This window comes from Denticeps clupeoides, chromosome 7 (assembly GCF_900700375.1).
Source record: "Denticeps clupeoides chromosome 7, fDenClu1.1, whole genome shotgun sequence".
Classification (NCBI taxonomy): domain Eukaryota; kingdom Metazoa; phylum Chordata; class Actinopteri; order Clupeiformes; family Denticipitidae; genus Denticeps; species Denticeps clupeoides.
The window spans coordinates 14,662,041-14,689,805 of NC_041713.1; the positions used below are offsets into that span (position 1 = coordinate 14,662,041).

The 27,765-nt window shown below is 43.3% G+C and overlaps 1 protein-coding gene across 2 annotated transcripts; it reads right to left on the reverse strand.

Moving 5' to 3' along the window:
• Positions 1-537: 537 nt before the first annotated feature.
• smurf1 (SMAD specific E3 ubiquitin protein ligase 1) lies at positions 538-27,115 on the reverse strand. 2 transcript variants are annotated; one of them, XM_028987227.1, is made up of 18 exons: positions 26,848-27,115; positions 11,372-11,410; positions 10,438-10,546; positions 10,222-10,355; positions 9,980-10,045; positions 9,811-9,886; positions 9,492-9,730; positions 8,655-8,739; positions 7,792-7,938; positions 7,164-7,365; positions 5,245-5,348; positions 3,751-3,865; positions 3,445-3,623; positions 3,203-3,340; positions 2,942-3,062; positions 2,321-2,522; positions 1,824-1,899; positions 538-1,444 (listed from the first exon to the last, which is right to left on the reverse strand). In XM_028987227.1, exons 1-18 carry the CDS (start codon positions 26,900-26,902, stop codon positions 1,345-1,347), a joined length of 2,187 nt encoding a protein of 728 aa, XP_028843060.1. In that variant the 5' UTR covers positions 26,903-27,115; the 3' UTR covers positions 538-1,344. The 2 variants fall into 2 exon arrangements, with proteins under 2 accessions (XP_028843060.1, XP_028843059.1); XM_028987226.1 differs by having other exon boundaries at positions 1,824-1,908.
• Positions 27,116-27,765: the final 650 nt, after the last annotated feature.

A 27,765-nucleotide genomic window follows, 5' to 3' on the forward strand; every position in this document is an offset into this window, starting at 1 on the left:
AGGGAAAAAAAAAATTAGGGAATAATAGTGATAGCAGCAATACCCAAAAGGACATTACACAGTAATAAATAGATAAAATAATGTCAAGTGGTTAGGTTGCAGAACACTTAAACTATTAAAAAAATTGGCTCGTTTTTCTCTCAAAATGTTACAAACAATTACCTGGTGCCATGCACATCAAGCACTACATAATGAATCTTAAACCTCTCTTTACAGCACGAATCCACACTCGTGCAGCCCAAGGGCAGGTGTCGGGAACAGCGGGGTCATCTTCAGGCGTCACAGGACACCACGCTTCTCTTCGCAGGGCACATCTCCACCTCACTCTCCACAGAGCGCGAATATGGTGTCACTACAAGTTCAGGCAGGTTTTACCTTAACTACGGACAGTGGTTTAAAATGCACGGATCTGTAGCAATGCGAACCAGTGATGCATTATAAAATATATGGGGGAAAAAAACAAAAAAAAAAACAAAAAAAAAAAAAAAACAAGAACAAAACTCAACTGCCTCACAGCAGTTAATTTAAATGAATCCAGACGCAACTTCAACATGAATTTTAAACAATTCATTTGAAGGTTAAACACGATTTTGCCCTTCCAAACAAAAAAAACAAAAACAAAAAAACAGGCCACGACTAGGAAGAATAATAAAATCATTGAATATGACCATGGTACATTAACTGCATATGATCGCATCTTCCACACATCTGATTCACCAGTTAGTTTACAAAAAAGGAGGAAATCAGGATCGCTCTGTGCAAAATATTCTAGGTTTTAAAAGGTGTCATTTTCAGAGAGAGAGAGAGAGAGAGAGAGACTTGTGACCAGGGGACCGGTGAGACCACTGGGTGACGCTGCCGCAATCATTGCGCCCACGTTGGTGCCGGACTGGTGCCTGTCGCGCCAACATACTTCGGCTAGTGAACAGAGCGCTCTGGCCAGCGATATGTTGCTCCAACGAGTCCCAAAGGAGGTCTAAGAGTCGCTAATAGCCGTTTACAGTCCTCTATTGTTAAAAATACAATTTTTTCATTAATATGTTTCACGCAGCAAGCAATCAAGTTAAATTTTGTGTCAGGTTGCAAAAGAACTCTGACTACAAACCCATGTGCATGGAACCTAGCACGGTGAATGTAAAACCCCCGGAATTTCAAATGCTCCTGAAACTACCCATGAGCCTTTAGTTCAGTCTGGGCCTGGCTGGCGTCTGGGTGGTGCTGGTGGCAGGCAGGTGGAGCTCTTGCCTTTTAAGGAGGCACCAGAACCAAGTGAAGGAGGGGGAGCATTGGGGTGGGTTGGAGCGGTTAGGTGGGTTAGTCGCCGCTGTTGATACCGCAGGGACTTCATTCCACTGCAAAGCCACAGGTCTCCTCCACGGCCGTCAGGAGCTTCTCATAGAGTTTCTCATAGGTCTCGTATGGAGGAATGTCAATGCGGTTAAAGCTGTTAGGATGAAAAAAAAAAAAAAAAAGTCTCAGAAACAAGTGACTGGGTCTTATCACGTCCTCTAGAAGATTTACAATCATCTCTACTTTAGAAATTACATTCTCCCTGCCGCAGAAAAACCACTCCCCTGCAGCTACAGCTGTGTATATTGTACTAGAACCATCATTAGGTCACCATCTGATATTTTTGTATTGGGAACAATTCTCTACCCAGCAGTGGACTGTGTGTGTCCATTACCAGCCTATATGGTCAGGAGCAGATCGCTGATTAGGAACAGAGACGCATGTAAATCTAACAAATATTAAAGGGGAAGGAGTATAACTACAACACGGGTCTTTATAATAAAATGGCCCTGAGCATTATTAATTATACTCACCATGTGTGGGCTTTGGGTAGGTTTTCTGTGTTGGCATCAATCAAGTGGATGGTGAAAAGTCTTGGTCCTGCTGAGCCTGTAGAACCTTACAAAAATACATTCTAGTTATCACTGCTCCTCACATCTTTACCCAGCAGATGCACAAGCAGCACTCAACATATGAACAAGCTTATAAATAATGCCCCTTCCATGACCATTTATTCCAGTGCATTACTCTAAATTCATCAAACATTCATGAATAACTATGCACTGGTTAGAGCAATTTGCCCTAGAAATGTTTTCATGTTTTACAAAAAAGGAACAGCAGATGAGCAGTGTGCCTAATTGAGCCAACAGCACACTAGTTGGTGTGTACTGTACACTACTAATCAAAGTCCAATTTGATAATGCAGAGTATTTAAAATGCACAGTTTTGCTCATAACAAAAAATGAGTGGGTGTGTCCGAGTGAGTTTGAGGTGATGTAGGAAGTGACATGTCGGCCTGGGTGTTAGCCACCTTGCAATGCTTTGAAGCCCTGAAGAGGAACACGGGTGGAGCCTGTGACAAACTGCAGCAGCCGCCCTCTCCTCTCCTCGTCAAAGGACTCGACTGCCTGCCAAAACCACTTCACAACGTTGCTGTCGGCCACACAGTGCTTTAGTCGCGTGTTCGACTTCCAGTCGTTCAGATCGATCTTCCCCAGGCCGCCGATGATCAGCTAAAACCACAGCACAAACCTCTCAGCATAATCGGTTCAGTTAATGGGATAAAAACACATCTTCTGTATGCGTCACAAAACTCGCTGTCTGAGATTTTTTCCATTCGCAAGGGAAGGCCAGGGGATTCAGAACTTAATAAATAAAAAATCTGAAATGTAAATTAGTAGGCTACACTGCATGCAAAATGAACAGTACCGGGACAATGTTAACATGCTGTTTGCGATACTACCTGGAAGCAGTATTAAATCAAAATCAAGAATTAAAAAAAAAAAGTCCCAGTGGCCATCAATAAAAATCTCGCTAGAATTTAATCTTTACTTCCTGTACAGGTGAAGGTCTGTTACATTGCAAAATGTAAACCACACGTTCACCCAGAACTGCAAAAGCAGCCTGTTTTATTTTGAAAACAGAGCCATACCTCAAGCTCTTTGTGGTCGAATGGCTTGAGTAAATGCTGTGGGATTAACTCATTGAAACCCTTCTGTAAGGCTAGAAACTGGGCTTCAATCCCTCGCATGAACCTCCAGTTCACATATAACCTGCAAAAAGAAAAAAAAAAGAAAGTCATTAGGGCAACCAAAGCTCATAGTGTTAACAGAAGAAGAGGAAACTTTCCCACACAAGATCTTTGCTGTCCTCTGCTGGTAAAAAACTCACTTGGCTCACTTGGTTCACTCACCTGACATACTCCTTCTTGTTCTCCTCTGTAACTGGGATGTTTCTTCCATTGGGCTTGAGCTCATGTTGCATGAACTTGCCAAACGCATTATGTTCTACACAGAATGTGTGGTCCAAAACAGAGGTAATGTCATTCTCTCTGTAATCAGGTGGAGAAGAAAAAATTTTTGATTGGCATAATCTTATATATGGTGTGACTGGAAAAAAGAGGAGGTCTACAGCAGGCAATTTTCTGGGACTCACAGGATCCACACCAGGCTCTTATGCAGCTCAGGGTCAACAGTCTCCAGGTCACAAAGCTGAATGGGTTTTCCTAGCAGTTGCTTGTAGAAGGGCAAGGTGAAGCCACCATTGATGTAGTGCCCATGGAACACAGCCAGACCCATGATTCGACCCACAAAATGGAAGTAAGACAGGTGGTCCTGCACAAGTCAGACAAAGAAATACCTGTACCATACAAGACTGGAAACTCTTGAGTCAGGTGGAGGGGGAAATTTGTTTTTGTTCATGAAACAAAAGAGTCATGATGTGTTAAAGATCTACACTCACTGGATTGATGGAAGAGTCAGGGTTGATCTGCAGTGTGTAGATGTTATCTGTTGAGTACTGGAATAGCCCATAGTATGGATTTAACATCTCATGGCAGAGGAGATACAACCACTCCCTGATTGAGAAAACGGGAGTGAAAAAATTAGCTTTAATTTACAGAAATACACTCACAGTGGACTCTATGGTGCAAAAGCCAGCACCTAACTAGCATAACAGAAACTCATGGCTCATATTGGAAAACAAAATCCTGAGCCTGAACTTTTTTCCATGCCTGGGAGGTGAGCAGCAACACATAACTTGTTGGACATTGGCGGAGATATATAAACAGCCTGATAGATAATAACCCTGATCATCATTATAGTGAAGAGGCTTCCATGTATATGCTGAATGTTAATTGTAACCCCTGAAATGAATTTTGTGGAAATAAATGGACAACATTAAGACATGAGATGAACAAACCCAGTAGCATCTGTGTGAAGAGAGCCAGAGCTCTTGAGACTCAGGGCCTGCTCAGTAATTCATCCCTGCTTTTAACTAGTCACTTACTTGTCCACCTATCGAGATACTACAGCCATACAAAGAAAGGCCAGTAGGTGGCAAAAGTACTCAGAGTCCTTTAGTCAACGGCTAATTTTAACACTTAAGTTTATTCAAATCAATTTGCTATTAAATAAATAATAGAATGTAAATACAAGATAGGAAACTTCTGAGACAGACGTATTTTAAAATTAGCTCACATGCTGCCTGGAGACGAACAGATGTGCGACGGCAGGTTTAAATTAGACATGCAAATATCTGTCATGGCTGTTGCCCCCGGTAATTTCTAGGCCCAACCCAGCCTAAGACAAACATGGCAAGTACAGCCTCCGTTTCACCTCCTCAGCATCCATTTTCACATCTCTCTCGTTATAATGAACTCATGACCTGACAACAGCGTCTGAGAGTTGGCGATCAACATCAATTTTTAAAAAACAAACATTTAATAAATCTAATTTACAACATGTGAGAAAAGGACATGTACTTTGGAATGGAAGTTTGTGTTTGCTGATCGCAGTGCTTTACCTGAACAACTAAAATGAGCCTTAACCTGCCAAGATTTACAGCTCAAACATGCATTGATCGGACCGCGGCACCTCTCATATAAAGGGTCAGATCACGGGGTGAAGCAAGTTATTTATTTATTTTCACAGCCACGTCAGCATGACAGACATACAGCATTCTGCCTGAATGTTGACAGCAATGGAAGCTTCTCAGTGAAGGCTGACAATACAGCAGGGACAAGAGCATCACAATTTGATGTGGCCAACCCTGGCAACAACAATGACAAAAGGAAAGCATAGCCAAAACACATCATAGTCCATTATCATAAAGTGGACTCCAATTTTTTTTTTTTTTTTTTTAAGGATGGTCACACTGGTCAAAACGTGCTGCCAGGCAATGCTGGCTTTATGTTGTTTTGATGCTCTGGTAAGAAATCTACAATTATAGACTCACCGTGCCACGCCGCCATAGTCCAGACCCTCTTCTCCGCGGAACTTCACCATTAGCCTTTTTTTCAGGTCCTTTGGCCTCATTTTCATGATCTGCCTGTAGGACTCCTGTGGATCAAGAACACCACTAAATTAAATAGGTTCAGTAATAGGGCTGCTCAATATATCGGAAAAATGATCGTTATCGCAATAATAGTATAAGTGATATCTGTATCGCAAAGAGTTGCGATAAATAAAATTTATGCTACGTCTGAAATCGCATACTATATACTAATGTGATTAGCCGTGAGGTCAGGAAAGGAGAAATCGTCTCTATCATGAGGGTTTCGGAATAACGCCAATACCTACTCCTCCGGCTTCCACATAACAGGGAGGCAGTTCTTCTTCTCCTACAGGCCTACACCTCGACAGGCCTACACCTCTACACCGGTGCAAAGTTTCTCCCCTTGCACACGCTACATTAAATCCCCATAACACACACACACATCCCAAACCCCAACAGAACACATTTACCCGTAACATTGTTAACTATTTGTAGTCCCCGGGCGCACCAGTCCCGTCAGTGCGTATCTTACCCGCAAGGCATGCTGGTCCCAACTCATGGCTGGCCTCCGCCGCCACATTATATTGTATGTGAAAAACAGTATGCGAGGCGAGTAGTATGTCCGAATTCACAGTATTTGAAAAACAGCAGACGAGAAGTACCCAGATGACCTACTACTTCCAGCCGAATTCTGTAATAGGCATTCAATGAAAACTTCACTATCCCATAAGGCAGCGGGAGAGGCGGCGTCATATTCGAAACGTGGCGGGAAACCGCTCTTTTCAAGTGTAAGTACCTTAAGGAGAACGTTGTTCATTGTGGTTAAATTACACTTGTGAGAAAATGCCCTCTGTATAGGTAAAAAATAACATCAACACAGTATGTCCGGATTCCATTCATACTACCCTCATTCATACTATATAGAACATACTGTTTTAACGGTTGCACAGTATGTACAAATTCAAATGTAGTATCTAATCAAGTAGTATGCGATTTCGGACGCAGCATTAATTTATGTGCCAAGCATTTGTGTGTCCAAATTTGACCAATCAGATGGGCCCTTACTATCTTTATACCCGCCTCCCAAGTAGGTGATATAATGCTATTGGCTAGATCGGGCCATTTATTTGAGGCCTGTACACTTTGTTCTTATTTCATTTTTGTTTAATTATATATGTATGTATATGTATGTATGTATGCATAAAAACATGCAAGGCAAGGAAATATTTTGTTTAAAAGATGCTCTTGTTTTAAGACACTCTTGAGTGTATGGTTACAGGTAAATAAAAAGGGATCTTTGAAAGCAATTCATATTGTGTTGACAGGTTCATGGTAACAGCAAACCAGAAATCAGAATATCTGCTGAGGGTTAAGTCATTCATAATGTTTTGAAGTCTAAATATTTGAAACTTCCTTGACCTATTGTTTTTTTTTAGCCTGAATTAGATTTAATTAGATCAGATGAATACATATTACCTGTTTATTTTAGTATGATCATTACATATATAAACGATTTTTAAAAAATAAACAAATAAATAAATAATTTTAAAAGCATTTCTCTAGGGAAATGTTATATCGTAAGAAATATCACAATATACAACAATATCGCATATCGCACATTTTCCCAATATCGTGCAGCCCTATTCAGTAAATTATGTTAACTTAACCATGTTAACTATTAACCTGCTTAAATATTGTGGAAAAAAAGGTACTGTTTGCAGTCTTTACACTAACCTCTCTGTCTGTATCTATCTATCTCTCTCTCTTTCTCTTTATGTATAGATACATCTCTACAAACTGTGGTGCTGACTGAGCTGACTGATGTGTGCTCAGCATCCACGACCCACTGACACCTGGGCCCTGTGGCAGTAATTGAATACCTCAAAGATCTCCTCACGGGACACCTCTATGCGGCAGTGTCCTGCTTGTGGCTGCTGCAAGGAGAGCTCATGGCGCAGGAGCTTCAGCTTCTGGACCAGGTCCCTCTCGTAACGGACTGGAAGCTCGCCGTCACCCTCCTCAGCTGGGACCTCCATCTGCACAGGCAGTGGCTGGCTTGACTCCTTCACCTGAGAGTGCTGGCTGTATTTACACACACAGTTAAGGTGCACAAAGTCACATTTTCATCCATTTAAAGCCAAACAAAACTAAGTCGGTGTTAAGATAAGAGCCTGACAAAATTTGACTTGCCAGCCACACATTTTTCAAATTAGGATCATTTGTTTTAGTACACAAACAGTGTATCATTCTGAAGCATTACTTCTGCCCAAAACTGCAAAACAACTTTTTAACCAACATTTCTTGTTTTATTATGAAGCTAAGAGAAGGGACTGAGAAAATAATAGATAATTTTTGGAGTTATAAAATAGAGAAAAACATTGGACACATGCAAAAACTTCTCACGATCATCTGGATTTGATGGGTAAAAATGGGCTGAAAAGGTTTTAATTAGGCCTGGCAGATTTTTTTATGCCATGTTGAGCTCAGTTTCTGGGCAGATGGCGTTACCTCATTATATGGTGTAACCTGGGGTCGGTGAATTGTGTTGTTCTGTTATTGTGGTCGACAAAATAAATTCTTCCGGACACCGTGCTCCTGACCTCCCAGCCTGGGGGCAGGGGTCCCAGATCTTCGCAGCTCACGCTGTTCAAGTCCCTGCAAGATCAACCGCAGTGTACCGTGACTCAGCAGTCCACACAAAACTCACTCCCGGCCCACCAGGTCAAGATAGTACGGCTACCGTCACAAAACTTTGTTTAATACAAATTTGGGTAGTATGAAAAGTGCACTAGTTATATTTTAAAGTTAAAATAAATAAACATCAACATAAAGCTTAACACCAAACTCTTGCTGGATTTCATAGGATCACAGTATTATGTCTCTCGGCATCTGCTGGAATTTGTTTCTCCAGACTGAAGAGGATTATTCTATTTCTTGATGGAATGTCTGGTTTGATTTCCCAACAAATTCCAGACATAGAGAGCCAGTGGTGGGGCAGTGGTGGCCTAGCGGTTAAGGAAGCGGCCCCGTAATCAGAAGGTTGCCGGTTCAAATCCCCATCTGCCAAGGTGCCACTGAGCAAAGTACCGTCCCCACACACTGCTCCCCGGGCGCCTGTCATGGCTGCCCACTGCTCACCAAGGGTGATGGTTAAAAGCAGGGGACACATTTCATTGTGCCACCATGTGCTGTGCTACAGTGTTTCACAATGTAGTGTGTGTGGTGAAATACACACTGCTGTTCTGAGGTTGTTGGGTCAGTCTGTGAGGTGAAGTCTGGTTAAACCCAGAGCAACATACAGTGACAGAGGACATCTGCAGGACTAATTAAACATCGTCTCGAGTAATTAACGGTCACCGAACAATGCTTACCGTGGTATCCTCGGGTCGTGCCAGGTGCTGACGCCGGTCTGAGTGTGCAGGAAGTACACCTGGCCCTGCACTGTGGTTCGCTGCTCTGCAGACACAAAAGCCAGCAGACAGAGAGGTCAGTAGTCTGAGCGTAGCATATTACGAGCTGAAGCCTGACCTTCTCCTACTCAGAACCCCCCTCTGCAGTCACTGAAACTAAATGTAAAGTAATTTCGCTCATTGTTCACCGCTACATCATTGTTCCTCCTCTGTGGCAAGCCCAGAGGGGGAGTTGTTGGCTATTGAGAGGGTGAAACTGAGCTTGTCCTCCTGTATAAAGCAGGCGGTCACCGTCACGCAGCTTGGATGCAGACGGGACCCGTGGGAAGGCCTGTTGAGTCGGTTGCAGCTCATTGAGCACCAACAGAGCTGTGCTGGACATCCACAAAATCAATTCATAAGCAAGGAGAAAGTAGCAGTAACAATAACACGCTGTTTAAAAGCATTACTTATTCTGAAGGGGATATTTTTATGGTGTTCAATAAAACAGGCACATGCCATATAGTGCCATGTTCACTGGTTCACAAACCAGAATGCTTGATTTAAAGTTCTGATTATCAGTCCTTGATTTGGTAGTGGTCATGATCCTGAGGTGTCTACAGCAGAGAATCACGGTTTTGATATCCACTGATATCCTCATGAACAAGGGGAATTTAATTTCAAATCAAATATGAGTGGAAGAGAAAGAGGACATGGAGATCAATTTTGCCATTGAAAAAGGTCTGACAAGCTCCTTAGTAGTTTTTTGACATTAAATTATGGAACAGTCTTCAAGTGCTAGTGTACACAAACACACACCATATCCTTCAGGAAGGTCTGGTGACTGATGACTGTGCGGTCGGTTCTGAGGTGTGTGTGAATGGCTCCGTGAGTCCTGGTTGCGGCCTCTTTGTGCTTGTATCCTCTGCTCCTGATTGGGTGATTCAAGGGCGCGGCAGCCACCACCTCCTGCAGCACCAGTGGGGTCTGTGTATGGCAGCGGCTCCTCCATGAAGCAACTGAGTGGCCTTCCTGGACCAGAGTCCTCAAACACTGGTCTGTTATACACATCCGAAAAACATCCAATTAGTTGTGGCTACCACTAGGTGGAGATGTCAGCAATGGAGCGCTCACTCACCCTTCATTCTCTAACAGTCCTCTGCAGTCCACCACAGGCCCCCCACTGCCAATTCGGTCTCTGGTTTGCAGACTCACTAATATAAGTCAGAAATGTGTTGAAGCCATTGTTATAAACAAAGATTTAAATGAAACCCATGAACAAAAACATAAAACCTTTTTTTGCCTACCTACTATCTGACCACGCACAGCATCACTGTCTGAGGGGTTCAGTTTGCATAGGTCTAAACGCTGGTCTGTGGGAAGAGGAGGTACATAAACAAACAGCAAAGATGACTTGGTAGTTTTGAATATGTTAGCAAATGTAATCTACAATATATAATGTAAAGACAATATTTAAATACTTTTAAAAATATGAATAGAGCAATGACGTGTAACGTGTAAAGTGCATCTTATTTGGTGCAGCACTCACAGCCAGTGTCTTTAAGTCTGCTGATGGCATTGGACAGCAACCTCACACAACCTAGGAAACCGGCACCCTGTTTCTTATGGATCTTCTTATGGTTCCACACACTAATGGTGATTGAGTCCGACTTGCCAACATATCTGAAACACAGATCAGGAATATCAGGCCAGAAGACCTTGCTAAGGCAGGACAAACAGGGTCCCCAGAGGCCCTCTCACTCACAAGTCATAGTGCTGATTCCACTTGGGGTCCAACGTGCTTTTGACTGTGTCTGTCGAATGGCACTGGCCTGAGCCATCCACAACCACTTTAGCAAAGGGGTCAGGTAGCCCTGTAACAGAAACCAGAAACATACAGATAATCTTCAATCAGGTGGAAAAATGATTCCAAGAGCGCTGATATTTCAGTATGCTAGAGGGAATATTACCATTTAAATTAGCTAAAAAAAGGTTAAAAATGCAAATGCAATATGAATGGATTAAGAAAGTGAACAAATGATCATTACTGAAAAAGAGATGGGGAGATTGCTAGCACCCACGGGCCAGACTATACTTTGTCTCTGGATTACAAATCTGGTCCTGCCCCAGACGCCTGAACACTTAGCATTTCTTTCTGTGCCTGTAGTGCATTATGCACAATGCAGATGGCTCGGCCTTGACCTCACCGGGTCACATGGACAGGCCCATGTATAGATGTAGGCCGCGTCGGCTACCAGCACTAATCTGCATATGTGGGCCAGGCGTTGGTGGCTGCCCCGTGTGGGCAGAGGGGCAGTCTGGCACGGAGCAGGCACAGTGGCGCCATCACCACGGCGACAGTCCACACGGTGGAGCTGGGCCGAGCCGATGTGTGTTTAACCACCTCAGTGGGTGGAATCTCATTTTGAGGCTCTGAATGAGGATGGAATTCCCTCAGGCTATCATAAAAAAAATGTGTGGGAGATGCAGAGGGAAAGAAAGTAAACAATTTCATTGTGAATTTGAGAGATCGAACTTGACATGGTCTAATAACAGTCAGCAGTGAGAGCTGAGATACCTTCTGCTCAGCTACGCTGATATGGTATAAGAAGATTATTTCCAGAATTTCCAGCAATTAATATGCATTTAACAGCACAGGCTGGTTAAATCCATACTAAGGACTTGAAGTCTGTACTTACGGAAGAAGTCTTTCTTTGCTAGATTCTTGGCACATAATACTGCAAAACAAACAAACAACAAAAACTTGGTGAGTAAAGACAGAGATCACACCGAAAATCTGCCATTACTGACTTGTCCTCTGATTCCGTACTGTACAAATAACTCTGTGACCTTTCAAATCCACACACACACTTACTAGAGATGAAGGGAATTTGATTACAGGCAGCGTTCAAATTACAAAGTGGCTTTTGTGAGAGCCCGATTTTCCGGTGTGCACCACAACTTCCCGAGTCATATAAACGCACAAACATGCCACATGTAAGTGCATGGTAGTGCCGTCAACAACAGGGTTTGTTCAGAGAGGTGTCCATTCCAGGGGAGCAGAGTTCCCCTCAGCTCCCCCATAATTGAAACTCTGATTACAGGTCATGTTTCCTGGTCATGTTTGTCTGAAGACAGCACCTATCTTGAACTACAGTTTTGACCAATGACATTACAGGGCAGAGCATATAATGTACTGTGCTGCAAATCACACCATGCACCATTTTGTAAAATGTGACCGTTTATTTCTGCCATATCATTTGCAGAATTAGCAAAAATTAAATGTTTTGGATTTGCCATTGCTGTGCTTTGAGTATGAAACACAGAACATGGAGACAAGTAATTTCATTAGACATCAGACCAGGTCAGGACAAGAGAACCAATCCCGCTCAATGTCAGCCAACGAGTCCAAACTCCCGCCCATGTACGTAAGCCTCCTTTCACTAATTTGGTGAAAATTATTGACTGTCTGCATACATGGGCGTCCTAACATTGATGTCAGCATTATCTGAGCCATACATTACATACAGTGTTTGGCTAGGGGAAGGTGGAGCACCAATTAATGCAAAATCTTAAATATGCAGCTTTTCTGTTGAAAGTGAAGTGATTGTCCTCTGCTTTTAACAATCATCCTTAGTGAGCAGCCATGACAGGCGCCCAGGGACCAGTGTGACGGGACGGTGCTTTCCTCTGGGATTTCAAACCAGCAACCTTCAGATTATGGGGTCGCTAAATCTAAACAATATATGCCATTTAAGCACCAAAATAGTCTTCATGCTGCACAGAAACAGACGATGGAAGCTCAAACACTGCTCAGTCTACTTAGTTTGATTGTTTTTATGTTATTTCCAAAATCCCATTGAGCCCATGATTGTAAACATGAAGACCAAACTGATCAGCTAGCAACAAGACCCTCCTCTACATGTTAGCAGACCACCTGTGTACACCGCACTGCAGTCACTACACGAGCTGGTGTGGATGGGCGCCCGAGTCCAGAGAGAGAGAGACAAAGGTCGAATCGCTTTAGTCCCTATGGTGGCAGGGCGGTGCTGAGGCAGTAAAACCCGCCCATGTGAGTGCCCTCTGCAAGCCTGACCTCAGGATTCCTGCCAGCGTAGGTGGGGTGGCAGTCCATAGCCGCACTAAAATGGCTTTTTTTTGTGGTGCTCAGAAGGCTCCGATGAACACACGAATGTGAAACACGGGCGCCACTTGATCCACGATGGTGCAAGCGTAGACCTTCTGTTATCTCACCCTTAAATACTGTGCCAAAATAGGAGAATACATGGCCGGTCCACACTCAAGTGAAACACAATCAAGTCTAATCTGATCAATACTGATCTGTTTACTCCTGACTGACGATGAGCCAAGGGACACTGCTATCTTATCAGGAGCGTAGAGACATCATCGCTCTCTGTCTGGGCCACTAGAGGCACGTGGCTTTTCTGACTGGAGAAATATTTCATTTAAGACAACCGGCACGAGGAAGGGATATTCGTTAAAACCCACGCCCCGTACAGCACTAAAAAGTGCTGGTTTATTATTAAACCCGCTCACGCTGTGGTTAGATGTGCGTGGCGGTGTGCTGAATGTGAGGCGATGGGCGGGCGGCGGGTATTACGCTTGTGTGCCGTGATGGATGCAGCGAATATGACACCTCGTGCAGCGCAGCACATGCCTCCTCACGTGCGGGAGAGGCACGGAGTATTAAAACCGCGGGGGGTCGGCGGGTGGCTGAGGTTGCTTGGTTAGAATCACTACCGCAGTGAGTGTCCTGGACACCAGCAGTCAATCAACACCCGGCAAGTGTCGCCAAGGCAACCAGCGGCCCACCACCAAGGATCCTCACTGCATGAGCAATTAGCTGCAGATCAAAAGGCGCTATGTTGCGACTGTCTGCATGTCATCGTTCCGCTGGCTTTCCAGGCCAGGTCTACCTATTTTGTCGCAAAGAATGATGTGTCACCTGCACTTCCTGTGAACATCTGTGGCCATGGAAACGGGGCAGTGAGTGGGGGACTAATCTGGTGTGACCTGTCATTTTTATTTGTAGCCGCAGTATTCCAAAACATACTTGTTGTGCAGGTTTGTGAGTAGATCAATAGACATCCTATCCCACGGCCCAAGGGTAAAACACCAGATAGGTCATAGTTTCCTGCCTCAATTACAAACCAATAGGAGGCTACCAATGCTAGATGTGCTAACTGTAAAATTTAAGACATCGTTGCCCATCTATTGGCAGAGCCGTAGCATCAAAGTTAATAACACAGGAGAGTTTAACTTTTTGAAAGAAATGACACATAGATTATAAAACAAACAAAACTAATGTGGCAGTGAATCAACACACAATATTGTAATCAAATTGATCCCCCTGCTCATAACTACTAGAGCAGTCTAGTTATTGGGAGCACTCTGGCTTGCTGGTGACCTCGGTGCTGTGGACACAACGTTCCGAACCTAAATCTGATGACTTCGAAGAAAGAGGAAGGGCATTCTCGAGAGCCGTGTCTGAACAGGAAGGATGTTGTGACGATGTCTTTTTAAAAAACGCTGGAGGGAGAGATGAGTGGGCTCAGTACCCAGCAGACTAATACAGCAGGATGTAGGAAAGAAAAAAAAAATTCCCGTCCTCACAAACAGATGGTGACATTCCAATAGATTTAGACGAGGCTAAGCACAGAGCCGCCGCTTTGAATAAAGAAGAAAGAAAAAAAAAAAGTGACCGAAATCTAATCTCAGCAGCCTAATGGCGAGCAGTATATTAAAGCCCTTTCACAGACACACCAACACAAACACAGTGAAAGATAAACAAGCCAAAAAACCCCACGCAGACAGGGAAGCCGCGGTTTGGGCTAATTTGTCCGTGGCATGGCCGCAGGCCTGAATGGCTCTCCAAACAGCGCCCTGCCATGCGCTTTCATTTATCCCTCTGAGTAGGGGCCAAACCGTCTGGTATGGTGTTATCACAAATCAGAGATCAGCGCCACCTTAACCATTTCCCTGCTCTGGGTTATGCAGCAGTGGGGCTCAGGCTGCTTTTAAAAAAACAGCTAAATCGGCAATGAGATCACATGCCAGCACAGACTCAAACAGAATGACCACAAAATATTCCGCAGACAAGACAGGGAAGTCTGGTGCCCTCTTTATTTTGCAAGGCACAACAGTCTAGGGAAATACCTAAACCTATAATTACAGATATGTGTACAGTACACCCAGATAGATGCGTGTGTGTGTGTATATTTATATACAAATTAGCTATTTATTGTGTGTAAATATCTAGAGATTTCATAGACTAAAGCATTTAGTTATAGTGAAATTGTAAGAGTACACCACTCATCCAGATGTTTTTTGGAAGGAGACATAAAATATGTAAACATGGCGATTGTTTTTTTTTTGTGGGGGCTGTCGGAAAATCAGATTTGGTTAAATTCATACTGATTATTGACTGGCTTGACTGTTATTGGCATTGACAGTTTTATAATTTTACTATTTATTGGGCTCAACTATTATGGCCAAAATGACACACAATTATTTTTTATCACAATTATTCATTATTTTAGGAAAAACACATTTTCATTGCACTTTCTATTTTCTATAAGACTTTCAGTTTTCAAATAAAAATAACTCGTAAATATATATATATTTTTTTTAAATGTACCAAAGAAAAAGGGCTAACAAAAGCCTACAGATTTTTGCCGATAAAAGCAATCTGGTTTAAGGGATGACCGGTCTGGTCACTATAAAAATACTTCATCTTTTTATATTTAATATGAAAAACTAACATCCATTCACCTGATTATTTGGAAAGGGCAGGTCCATATACAGAGGCATCTTGTATAGATCTGTCAAGATCTATAGACAATTAACTAACTACACAATAGTGTCAGGTGTCAGAGCAGCAGCTCTGGGGGTGGGAAGACAGATGCTATGGTCTGTAACACTCATTTGGTCAAACACCACATTTCGCAACATACAAGATAAAATATTACTTTTAGAATTTTATGCATTGATTCTTCTTTCGCCCGCAGTGCATACAGTCTATGCTTTTGGTCGCCCCCTCGTGGTTGGCTGACTATTGGTTGAGAAAGTGCTAGATCTGCTTTACAGCAGATTACTGATGATCATCTTAATTTAAACATAGCAGCCAAAACAGAGATCGTTATTACAACTTGATTAATTGTGCAACCTTAATTTATTGTAATTGTTGTGAATGAAGGATTAAGTATGCCTGAAATGACACAGAATACTAATAAACATTAGCAATAACATTAGCATTTATAATAATATTAAAAAAAACTTTCCTAATGTAACATTAACAATCTAAAATAAAGTATTTCTTTCATGTTGTTCTTTTGAACAAGACAAATATACTTTTAACCCATCATTAAACTAACATGACATCTCAAGCCTTGGTCATTAATCATTAAATTGTACCCACAGTTCCTGTTACTTTGCAACATGCTGTATTTTGTGGTGCTTTTAATTAAAAGTTCTGTGAAGTGATGTGACTGTGAATGACGCAGGGTAGATAAGGATTCTTTTTCATATTTCCTTGCTGTGCAGGTCACATACAACTTGTATCTCTGCTGAGAGGGGAAGACATGTTCTTCCTGCAAACTGCATTAGCGGAGACTCTAAATTCCCCCTCGCGCTTGTGTATTTTGGCGTTAAAACATGACAGTGCTGAAGCCAGTAGGATGAAACAGGCATCAGAGGAAGCCGCAGAAGAAAAGGAGTGCGGCTCCCTGAGAGGCTGAGATTATGAGCGGCCCTGAAGCAGCACGGGGGGGTGTGGGGGATAATCTCAGTGTCACTGTAACACTGCACTCCTCGACCTTATCAGGCCCGCAGTTCCTCCCTGAATGACAGGGCCAAATGAAGCCTAGCCCAGGGGCCGCAGTCCTACTGCCGCTCTTCCGCCACACTTATCCCCCGTGTGTGCGTGTCTGTGTGTGTGTGTGTGTGTGTGTGTGTGTGTGTGTGTGTGTCAGAGTGCGAGTTAGAGAGAGAGAGAGAGAGAGAACATGCCCATGCATGAGTAATAAGAAACCACTCCTTAATGCAGTGCTCAGGTTTACATTGGCACAGCAGGAGAAGGTGTAAGGAGAAGGACACGTGGATGGAGACAGAAAACACACGTACAAAGAACCTTAGTTTGATATAAACAAACTAAGATGGTTTTAAGTGGAACATCATTGAAGCATACCATATTAAATTCACCTTCCTCAACGTGCTTTTACACAAAATGTTGAGGTTTTTTAAATTATTCCTGTAGAGATCACAATAGGGACCCCAAAATGACACTTTTGGTTCCCATGAAGACATAAATGTACGCGCACACACTCTCATTCTACCTGGTTCTTTAGGCCTGTAATACACTCATCTGAAACACAAGACACCGGGCCCCCGGAGCATATGAAATATCCATGAGCTTTTTCCAGGAGATACAACCCCCTCCACCCCAGCTCTTAATCCTGGGGACCTGAGCTCCGACTCCTGGATTAAATTTACAGGAGCCATTTTGTCAGGGTGGTCGAGCAAGAACCGACACAGCAGCGCTCTTAAAAAATATCTAAATATTCCCATCCAGTGGTGTGTGAATGAGTGCTGCTGAGGAAATGGTTTAAAGGATATGGGCATGACGGGATGTGACATTTCCTCGGCCCACCTCACACACACACAGAGTAGGTTAGTCAACGCATCAGCACCACTACAGGATCTACGCGAGGAAGCACCGTCGTTGACGTGGGTGGCAGGAGAGGGGGTGCAGACGTCCCCGACTCTGAGTCACCCGAGCTGGGAGCTGCAGGCAGAGCAGGAGAGGAAACAGAAACCTGAGACACACCCCAGCAGCGGGAGTGCACACACACAAAACCATACTGTATTAGTCAGACACTGGGTCCGAGTCCTGTAGTCGGCATTCAGGGTGTTAATCGCAAGGCCGTGGCCACGCCCCAGAGACATGCAATGCGCATCTTACATCTGTCTGGCAAAGTTTACATCCATGTTGCAAGATACAAAAGCCCAGCATCTATGTCTGGAGACTTGAAGAGGAGGGGGTTTTGAGAATAAGGGTCCGTCTGTGCAATAATTGGTTCCTCTGAGACCATACAGGGCTGTTTATATTACAGCTAACAGACATGCACACAATGGCTACTGGATGGGGAGGGTGAGATGACAACATTTTGATTGGGATGAGCGTGTTAAACTGGGATAAATGATAGGCTGGATTAGGATGATGAATGCTTAAATTGGATGCTTTAGGTTGATTTGACATGGATTACAGATTTTGATGCTTGGGTTGGAGAGAGATGAACAGATGGATGGGTTGATTTGGTTTGGGTGGAGATATGCCTGAATCATGGTGATCATGGTGCAGTTGTTCCTGAATCATAATTCCAGAAAGAAAGAAAAAGAGACGGATACATGAAGTTAAGGTATGCTTTGAAGGAGACAAAATGGGCCACCCCCACCAATCTCAGATCAAATGAACAACAGCTCAATTGAGAATGGGCCTCGGTCAAGGAAAACGAGAAGATGCCTCTCCCATGTACACCCAGTTCCATTGCAGTGCAGGGGACATTAGAACAGCCAGCCTTCCTCATCAAACAAGCGTCTCGCTGTTAACCTACTTCATCAGGTTGCTTTCAGGAAACAGGCAGATACAACAAAGTCTTAAACCTATTACTGAATCCCAACAGCCTCCTTAAACTCAACCCTAATTGTCCTCATTCCACGGCTTGTGCACGCATGATTGAGTGAGACACATCAACGTCCCACTTCCTGAGCCGGACCAACGAGTTCAATACATCACATTATACACACAAAAACATTCTGCCCAGGCTGGTCAAAGCATGATGAGCAGGACAGTTTCCTCGATTATTTAGCAAGTGGCTGGGAGCAACTATAAACTCAAACACATATAAATAGAGCAAGCTTCTGTTTAGACATTGGACAAGCGAGGTGTGACCCCGGCATAATGCCGTAGACGCTGTAGTATGCATCATGATTACATGCCTCAGATTACAACAAATGAATTCTTAAACTGCAGAGCAAAAACTGAGGGCTTCTAATCAAATTAAAATCAACTCATCCACCATACAGTCCAAAAATGTAAAAAAAAAAAAATTGCATTAAACTGTACTTTAATGCACTGAATTGGGAATTTCAGTCTGCAACAGAAATAATCATGTTATTATAACCAAAATTGTCTGAATTATTGCAAAGCAAGCCAGTATTATATTTTCTGTAAATATAGCCTCGCCCCACGTCAGGAGCGGCAGCAGAGATATCAGTCATTTAGAAAGTTTGTCTCAATTCCTCCCCATCAAACCTCACTCGCTGCTAATAATGCGTACACTGACATCAGCGCTTGCCACTCGATTTTACTGGAAGTAGTCCAGAGCTTGCTTTGTAAAAGGCCTCCCAGGATATTCCAGGAATACGCATCAGTCATGGAGATTATGCTCTGCTCTTCAGTTAAAAACAATGACATCAGTCACCAGCCTAAAACCACTAGGTGCATGAATGTTCATGCAAAACAAAGCAAAAAAAACTACATAACAGCACAATCTCAATTACATGTATCTAACACTCTAAATTATACCACTAAAACATAACTTAAAATACCAAAATCAAAAACGTTAACAAGTTTTTTGTTTAAAAACAAACAAACAAATCGAAACAGAAAATGCTCCGTCTGCTAACAGGTGACCTGGGGTTTTCGCTGCTCTGCACCACACAAATTCACTACTAAAGGATGAAGGGGAGTCACAAGCTCCCTAAGCACACACAAATGCCACAAGGCTGCTGGCAACTTTAAACAGAACCGACTCAAGTCGCTACCAAAAGCCTTGGGTTTTCGGACAGCATTATGGAACCAGAGCGGACAAAACCTCGCCATCTCCCCAATTCACAGATGCCATTTAGGTTCTGCTTGGGTTAGGTTAGCAGCTAACCCCATCCACAAGGAAACATTTGGAGGAAACGGTAACATTTCTGCAGAATCTGGCCTTGCATCCACGCCGTTTCAGAGGCCCAAGAACGGTTATTTTCTGAAACGGGTACCAGCGTGAACTCGTCTTTACTGCGTTTCCGTGCGGACAGCAGATTTTTGGTGAAAGCACTAAACTTTTAGGCTCACATAACTCTCCGCGGATGCCCCGGAAAGGCGGAAGCAGCTGATTCCCACAACATTAAAACCAGCACCGGCCGAAGGTTCGGTGCTCAGTCATTGAGTTCACACCAACACAGACTCAAGTCGACCCAGCTCAGCTAGTAAAAGTAAAGCTGCGCTGCACTCGTTACGAGGTTTGTGATTCCTCTAAATAAATAAATATTTTTAAAAAGCAGCATTTGCCGCGGGACTCAGCGTAAAAAATAGGCATGAACTTTGAACGTGGTTCAAACCATTTACATTTACAGCATTTATAAAGCAAATCCTCTGTAATGACAAGACAAGAACGGAGACATGTTGTGGCAGTTTAACACACCACAGAGGAGAACTAGACATGAAAAAAGACGCAAAAGCGGGGAGGTTACAGCGCCACTTACAGGTGTGGAGGGGGGGTTAAAACAGTGTTCGGGATGATCTCTGCATCTCCGCGTGGATGATAACATTTCAAGTTAAGGAGCCTGTGGGGACTGTTTTTTTTTTTTTAGAAACCAAAAACCCATTTTTTAGAAAATCATTTTCGCCTTAGATCAAGAGTGAAGTGTTTAAATAGTCAATAATCAAAAATGTCTCATCCCGGTTGTGCTTTGATGAGGCTTCCAAAAAATAAAGAAATAAAATCAATAAATATAACAAAAGACTGTGACCCTTCCCTTGGTGATGTATTACTGATAGCATGCTGAAGTTTCTCCCCCCATGCCTCAGCTTGGTCCAAAGCATCCTCTGTTTACACCAGTTAACGGCCATAGCCCGAATCAATAGTGTCAGTTTCCAGAGCCTGTGCAGCAGACGGAACACGAGGACGACCGAATTAACAGTTCACCCCTTGGAGCCCCAGCTGGGCTGCAGGCCGCATGCTCCACATGCCTACACAGCCGTGAACATCAACACACTGCTAACGGCCCTACCGAGAGAGCATGCACGCGCGTGTTCAACAGACCCTGATAGACAAAGAGACACACGAGTCGGTTTGACCGCCAGTCTACATATGCGAAAGTGTGTGAATGAATGAGAAGGGAGGAGTGTGTGGGTTTATTAATTTAATACAGTCAAAGAGGTGAAGACTTGAATATGTTTCTGGATGAATATTTGGATCTGATAATATGAGACATAAAAGGATTGAGTGTTACAGGCTGTATATGCATGAATAAGACTTTGTGAGAGCTTGGGCATGGTTTGCACTTTAATGTGTATGACAGAGTGTGTAATGGAGGTATGCATCTTCTTTGCCACTAATATTTAAATTTTAAAAACTCAACTTTTGAGTTGAACTTTTAAATGCATCTTTATTCAAATGCCCTCATCAAAAAACTTGTAAACAGATTATAATTAAAATAATAACACAGAAATGTTTCAGCAGGTTGTACTGGACTGAGCACACGTATGACACAGTACCCAAAAAAGAGGGCGAGGAGAGAAGACAGAAAGCGGAAGCAGCGCAAAGAAAGCGGGGTAACCCCCACCCCCAAACCTTCCCTGCACCCGGCAAAAGAGGAAACGTTTCCAAGCGGCCACATCCTCTACCGGAGCAGTCCCACAATGCCCTTAACCTGAGCCTGGATCAGACTGTGCCAGTGCACGCCGCAATCTGCTGAGCCTGGAATACGGTGACCCGCTTCGCCACACGTGAGACGGACCTCGTGAAAACACAGTGGAGATTGAGGTTACTTCCTCGTACACTCCAGGCTAATCATTCTCAATAAATGTTTCATCCGTTCAGAGAAAAACACACATTCCAGGTTAATTAATGTCTCACTTTGCTGTTTTTCAAAGTACAGAGAAAAGATTTTTATGTAAAAACAGTCGCATGAAAAACAGGCTGAAAATTAGCAAGAATTAAAGGATTCAAATGGAATAAGAGAACATAAAAAGAGTGGAGAAAAATCAAATGAGGTCAGACCATAAAGCTGCAGAAAGCGGCTCGTTTAAAGACCGAGTTTCCCACCACTGTGCAGACTTTTACATGCCCCGATCACAGAAAAGCAGGGACTTCCAGACAAACACAGCTGCCTTACAGCAGACACCCAGGCCAGGCCCGTTCACCAGTGGACAGGCCAATAAAAACCTCATCACGGTGATGATCTCTCTCTTATCTTCCGGTTGAACGTTGATGGACAGAAACACCAAAATGTAAATGCTTTACCAAAACTGGGACATTTCAGTATGTTCCTATATCAATAGTTTACACTATCCAGTGTTTATAAAAAAAAATAAAATAAAAAAATAAAAAATGTATGAAATTTTCTATATATTGTATCCTCAAGGCAACGATTTATGATCAAATTATTCTTTTAAGATTTGAAATTAAACTTTGATTACAAAGATATCATTATAGTATCTGAGGTAAGGCATCTCAACCGGCCTGATATGGGTCATCACAGAATGTTATTCTGGGCCTGGGTTCATGTGGAAGATTTCCAGCCCTACTTTGACATACACGGACTGTGCATTTTCTCAGAAAATTATACATTTACATATTTACAATAAATATCAGGCATGCTCTTTTATTTTATGGAAATAAAGGGAGGGAGAGACGTCAATGGGCTCAAGCTTTCTAAAACCAGAGAGGAACCCAGACTGCCTACTTCATTAACCCAACAAACCCACTAATTCCCAATTCCTAAGGGGACGCACACTCAAGAGAGTCTACGGAAAAACACACAGCCATCGAGGGACGTGGCAAAAGGGAGAAATAAATTCACAGTCCTCTTGTTGCACCAATACCTGTGTATTGCAACGACAACTACAATATTCTTCTTTACATAAGGATACATGTTCTTTATCACATGGCTTGCCCACCAAAGTCAGTGCATCTGTTCCCTTTAAAACCGTAACAAGGCCATATCTGCTTATGGAGACATCAGACAATGTAACACAAATATTTATAGAACAGTTCGGATTGTAAGCAATTATATCCAGGCCCCCAAAAACAGCTGGAGAACATGCAGCTTTCCACATTTTCCCCTTTTCCAATGAAATTGTTCACAGCTGCATCAAGCTTGTGGCCGCATGCTTGCTAAGAACCAAAAACCGGACTAATTAAGCAGTACTACATGAGAGGAAGTGCTATACTGGTATGCAACAGTTGAGTTCAGGTTCGCACCGTCTCATGGTAGTGCGTTTCCATTCACACCATTTATCAGACGCCCTTATCCAGAGTGACTTACAATCAGTAGTTACAGGGACAGTCCCCCCTGGAGACACTCAGGGTTAAGTGTCTTGCTCAGGGACACAATGGTAGTAAGTGGGGTTTGAACCTGGGTCTTCTACCCACTAGGCTACTACCACCCAGCATCACCTTAAGTTTTCTAATCAACATCTGGCAATCAACATTTATTCAAAAACATTTCTTAGATGCAGACGTGAAACAGTTCCATCTCTGAACAAGCTGTTCCTAAGCTCATAAGTGGAATATTAATAAGCACTGAGATCACAACATTGGAACGTGTATCATAGTATGAGAGGTGGACCTTTCAGGATGAGAAGACAAGAAGTTTGCTTTAGCCAGCCAAGTGAGCTGAGCCTGTTGAGGTGAGGCTCAAATCCAGTAGTTTGATAGCGGTATGTAAAACATGTTGGGTGGTAAATCGTGAAGAACATGTCTAAGCATCCATTATCAGTGGCAGAGTAGTGTGGAAGTAAGAAAGAGAAGAGTCAAATTTATATGTACAAGTGGCCACGCACTTCCTTCTAACTTTTGAACCACATTTTGGACCTACATTTCGAATTCGCCTGAACTCCTATGAACCAAAAAACAACCATTTCTCCTCAATGATGGAAAAAAAACTGAAGAAAAACAGCAGCTTTCCCTCCAGGACCAAGTAAATGGCTGTAAAAACGGCAAAATCCCGTACAGTAGCAGAAAAACAGATCCTTTGTGTGACTGAGGGGGAAAACAGTATAACTCAATCTCACAGGCCTCTCCCCCTTCCTACAGGAATGTGGCCTGGGCATAGCATTGTTGTCCTCGTCCTCCTCCTCCACCCAGTGTGTGTGTCTCTTTTTTTTTTTTTTTTTTTGTAAAAAGGTCTTCACATTGACAAGGTCAAAAAGAGCCACAGTGCCTTCACAGGTTTCACACCGCACACAGTCAGTCCGAGAGGTGTTAAATGTCAACACCATCGACCAGTGCAAAGCGACGATGACTGAGAAAACAGCTGCCGCACATCTTGCCATAAAGAAGGCAACGGCTGAACGAGGAAGCCTAGGGGATCGAACTATGGCCAGGAAAGAAGAGGTGAAGTAATGCACTGTGACTGTGTCTTCCTCGCTCTTCAAAGCTACTTGCAAGCAACACCAACAAGATAATTTTTCACTAACCTTGCCAGTAAACTTGGGACAAACAAAAAAAATATGCAAAAAGAAGAGGAAAAGTTTGGCTGTGATCTTAGGAAAAGGGTCACTGCTTTTCAGTTCCAAGAAATGGTTGAGCGTTAACTTGACTAAATGCTCCAAGACCTGCAGCTAAAGTAAAACTTCCCAAACTTGTCCACCAGAGACATGAAATCATATTTCAGCAGGAGAAAACCACCACCATTGGGGAACTCTGGGGTTGGACAAATTGGACTCCTGTCTAAAGCATAAAAACAAACACTTATTATTACTGTTACTTTTCTAACGACCTCAGGGCTCAAGTGCAATTCTTGTTGCCCAGACAAATTTCAGCGATCCCAAAATGTCCCCAGGCTGGAGCTCGTCCTCAAACGGGAAGAAACAAAAACACGACCATAATGATTTTAAAGCTGAATGTTCAGAATGAACCACAAAAAACAAGGGTCACAATACCTCATAAAAGCATACAGTTTCTTTGAAAATACTGCAACGTTAATATTACATTTTAACAATATAATGGTAACAAGCATTTTGTGTGTCAATTTAAAGCATTAGCAAAGAAAAATACAGTGTCATTATATTTGTCTATCATTTTGGAATTAAGCTTAATCAGCAACAGGCGACAATATGTACACTCTTTCGATATTAATATAAACAGACAACATTACCATCGCAAAGAAATTTGCACTGACACGGATATTGTGAAAACCGACAACCTGATTACACGTATTCTCTTTCCTGGTTTATATCGGACCTACTAACCCAGAAATAAAAATCCATGACGGCACCATACAGGGTGTTGGCACTGTTTGTTTGTTTGTATGCCTCGTTTCAACTCTTTTAGGGCTTACAGTTCACTGGAAAACGGTACCAATGAGACCCGCAACCGGCTATGGGTTCCATCCGTCCCTGCTCCTCCGGCAGCGTATCAGTGAGCACGGCTCACTGTCTCCCGGAGGTAAAACGCAGACAGTGTCCGGTGGAGCGGCTTCGCGCTCAATTCATGACACAGGCATTCCTGGGCCAATTAGAAATTCCTTTCAAGCGCTCTGGGTGGGTGGGGGTGGGGGGGTCACAGCTGGAAGCGATGGCCTTGTCTGCTGGCAGCGAACAGACGTGTCTCTCTCTCTCTCTCTCTCTAATAAACAACAGGAACACATGCACGCACGCTCAACAACGGTCCGCCAACACAGTCGCACGCCTGAGCTGTTTTTTCAGGGGGACCAGACCAGGACAATAACGGAGGTTTTTTTTTTTTGTAATTTAATAAACCAAAAGCAAACCAAATTAAACCTAAAGAGAAGAAAAGGGATTTTCTAAGCAGTGTTCTTTTAGTGTGAGCTAATTTAACTTAAGATACATTTTATTAAACGCCAAAAATATCATTCTGCAAAATATTGGCCAACAAATATGACAATGATATATTGCATATTCCACCTTTAAAAAAAAAAAAAAAAAAAAAAAAGCAATAATGCATGCAAGATTAATTCATCATTAAACTCTCCATGGCTATACTTAATATTGATTTTACAGTTCTTGCTTTGTTATAAGGGTCCCCAGACACCATTTACTACACTCTTTATTATATTCATTTATGACTTGAGATGTTCATCGTGAAACCCGGCACATACATTGCACTGTAACTGAACCACTATACACCAGCTATAAATATAAAAAGCGCAAGAAGATCACGAGCAATGCTGAATTATCACGAGCAGACATGAGTAATTGCAGAGTAAAACGTGGCATTTACTGCTCAGTTTGCTCAATGACACCAAATCAATGAAACCTGCAGCTTCGCGATGCACGCAAAGGATGACCAGCGGCGAAACGTCGTACCTGCATCCCCCCACATTACCCAAGCAGGTTCACGGAGGCTCTAATGTACAAATATTGCGACAGGGTGGGGGTGAAAGCGGCTTAATTTTTTTTTTTGAGGGGGAGGGGGGCTCGCACCCAATAGAACTAAAACACCACGCATCACAGCACCGCTGGCTGGGCGACTTCGCCGCGCAGCCCGGCAGACTGGACGCGAAGACGAGCCTAAATGTGCGCCCTACATAGCAGTCAAAATCCCCGAAAACAGCACCATCGATTAGCAACAAGGCAATAAAAAAGCGCCTGTCAGCAGCCGGCGGACTAAACTGACCTCAGAAATTGATGTAACCGGCGGGAGAAACGCCGGAAACGACCGTCGCAGCTGCACACGTCTGATTTAGTCAGAAACGTGCATATTTATTCATATACAAGGCGGTGGAAGCTGGTGAAACTCGACGCTCATCAAAGATGCCGAATTTCATTATGAGCAGCAACGACTTTGCAGAGCGATTTTAGAGACGCACGACGATGAACGATATTTAACCGGGTGATAAAAAAAAAAAGGCTTTCGGCTGGTCGAAAACACGACCAAACGTCCAGGAACCGGCACGTAGAATTACATAGCCGAGGTCGCTAGCTTCCTACCCAGCTGCTGAAAGTGGGGTCGCCCAGCTAACTAGCCTGACACCTTAACTAGCCGAGCAACTGAGGCAACTCGCCGCTTCGCCCTCGCAGCAATTCATTCGGCCAGACAGGTGCCGGACGTTGGACCGAACGCTCCCCGAAAACGTCGGCGGCGCGGTCGCGAACGGGGCGAAGGGCGCACGCGAAACAGCGCGCTGCCGAGTTTACCTGTCAGGCGGATTTTGATGCTGGACCCGTTCCTCCGAGTCCCGGGAGTCGACATCACTCCGGGAAAACGCCGAGCTAACTTTCCCCCAGGCTGCGCCCAACGCGCCCACTCAACGCGAGAGAGGGAAGATAACAAAGTCCGGCGCGGTAATCGGTCATTTAACCGAAAGTTGCTCAAGGGTAAAACGGTATTATTTTCCTCAGGCCAAATCCTCCGCCGCTACCAGCTTTAACAACACGGGCTAACATTTTCGAGCTCGAAGACGTCCTGACGTCATCGTAGAACGGCGTTACGTGCGCGGGCTGGAGGAGCGCCGGGGTGACCGAAATCCATGTTGCCAAAACACGTGTTTTTACACATTTTGCCATTAATTATTGGCACTGGGAGGTTAAGGTATTTTCCCTGTTAACGTAAAATGTAAAGTAGTAAGAAACCTGCGATGAAAAAATATCTCGTTTTGGACACCGAAGTTACGTATTTTGACCATATTAATCGAAACGCGTTGTTAAACGACCTGGCAACTAGGGCTTTTAAAAATTAGAGCCTTGTGTCCATTTGACCAAATTAAACGTAGAACAAGTTAATACTTTTCACATTACATTTGCAGTGTTTTGATACTAATGGGCGTTCTTAATTAACACCTCCACTGACCGTTATATATTGATTATTTTGCATATCAACATAATAATCACAATTCAGGCCTAATTTAGTGACTGGCGTCAATATGCACATAAGTAAATCTCCAAATGAATGTGTATTACTGGGCATCATTAATCACCATACGTCATCAGAATGACTGTATATTAAAATTCTAGATTTGCTTCACAGTGTAGAATAAAGTAAGAATTATTTCTGTTTTTCCCAAGGACATTGTATGGAATTCTGTATAATGTATGTAGACATACATACAAATCTCC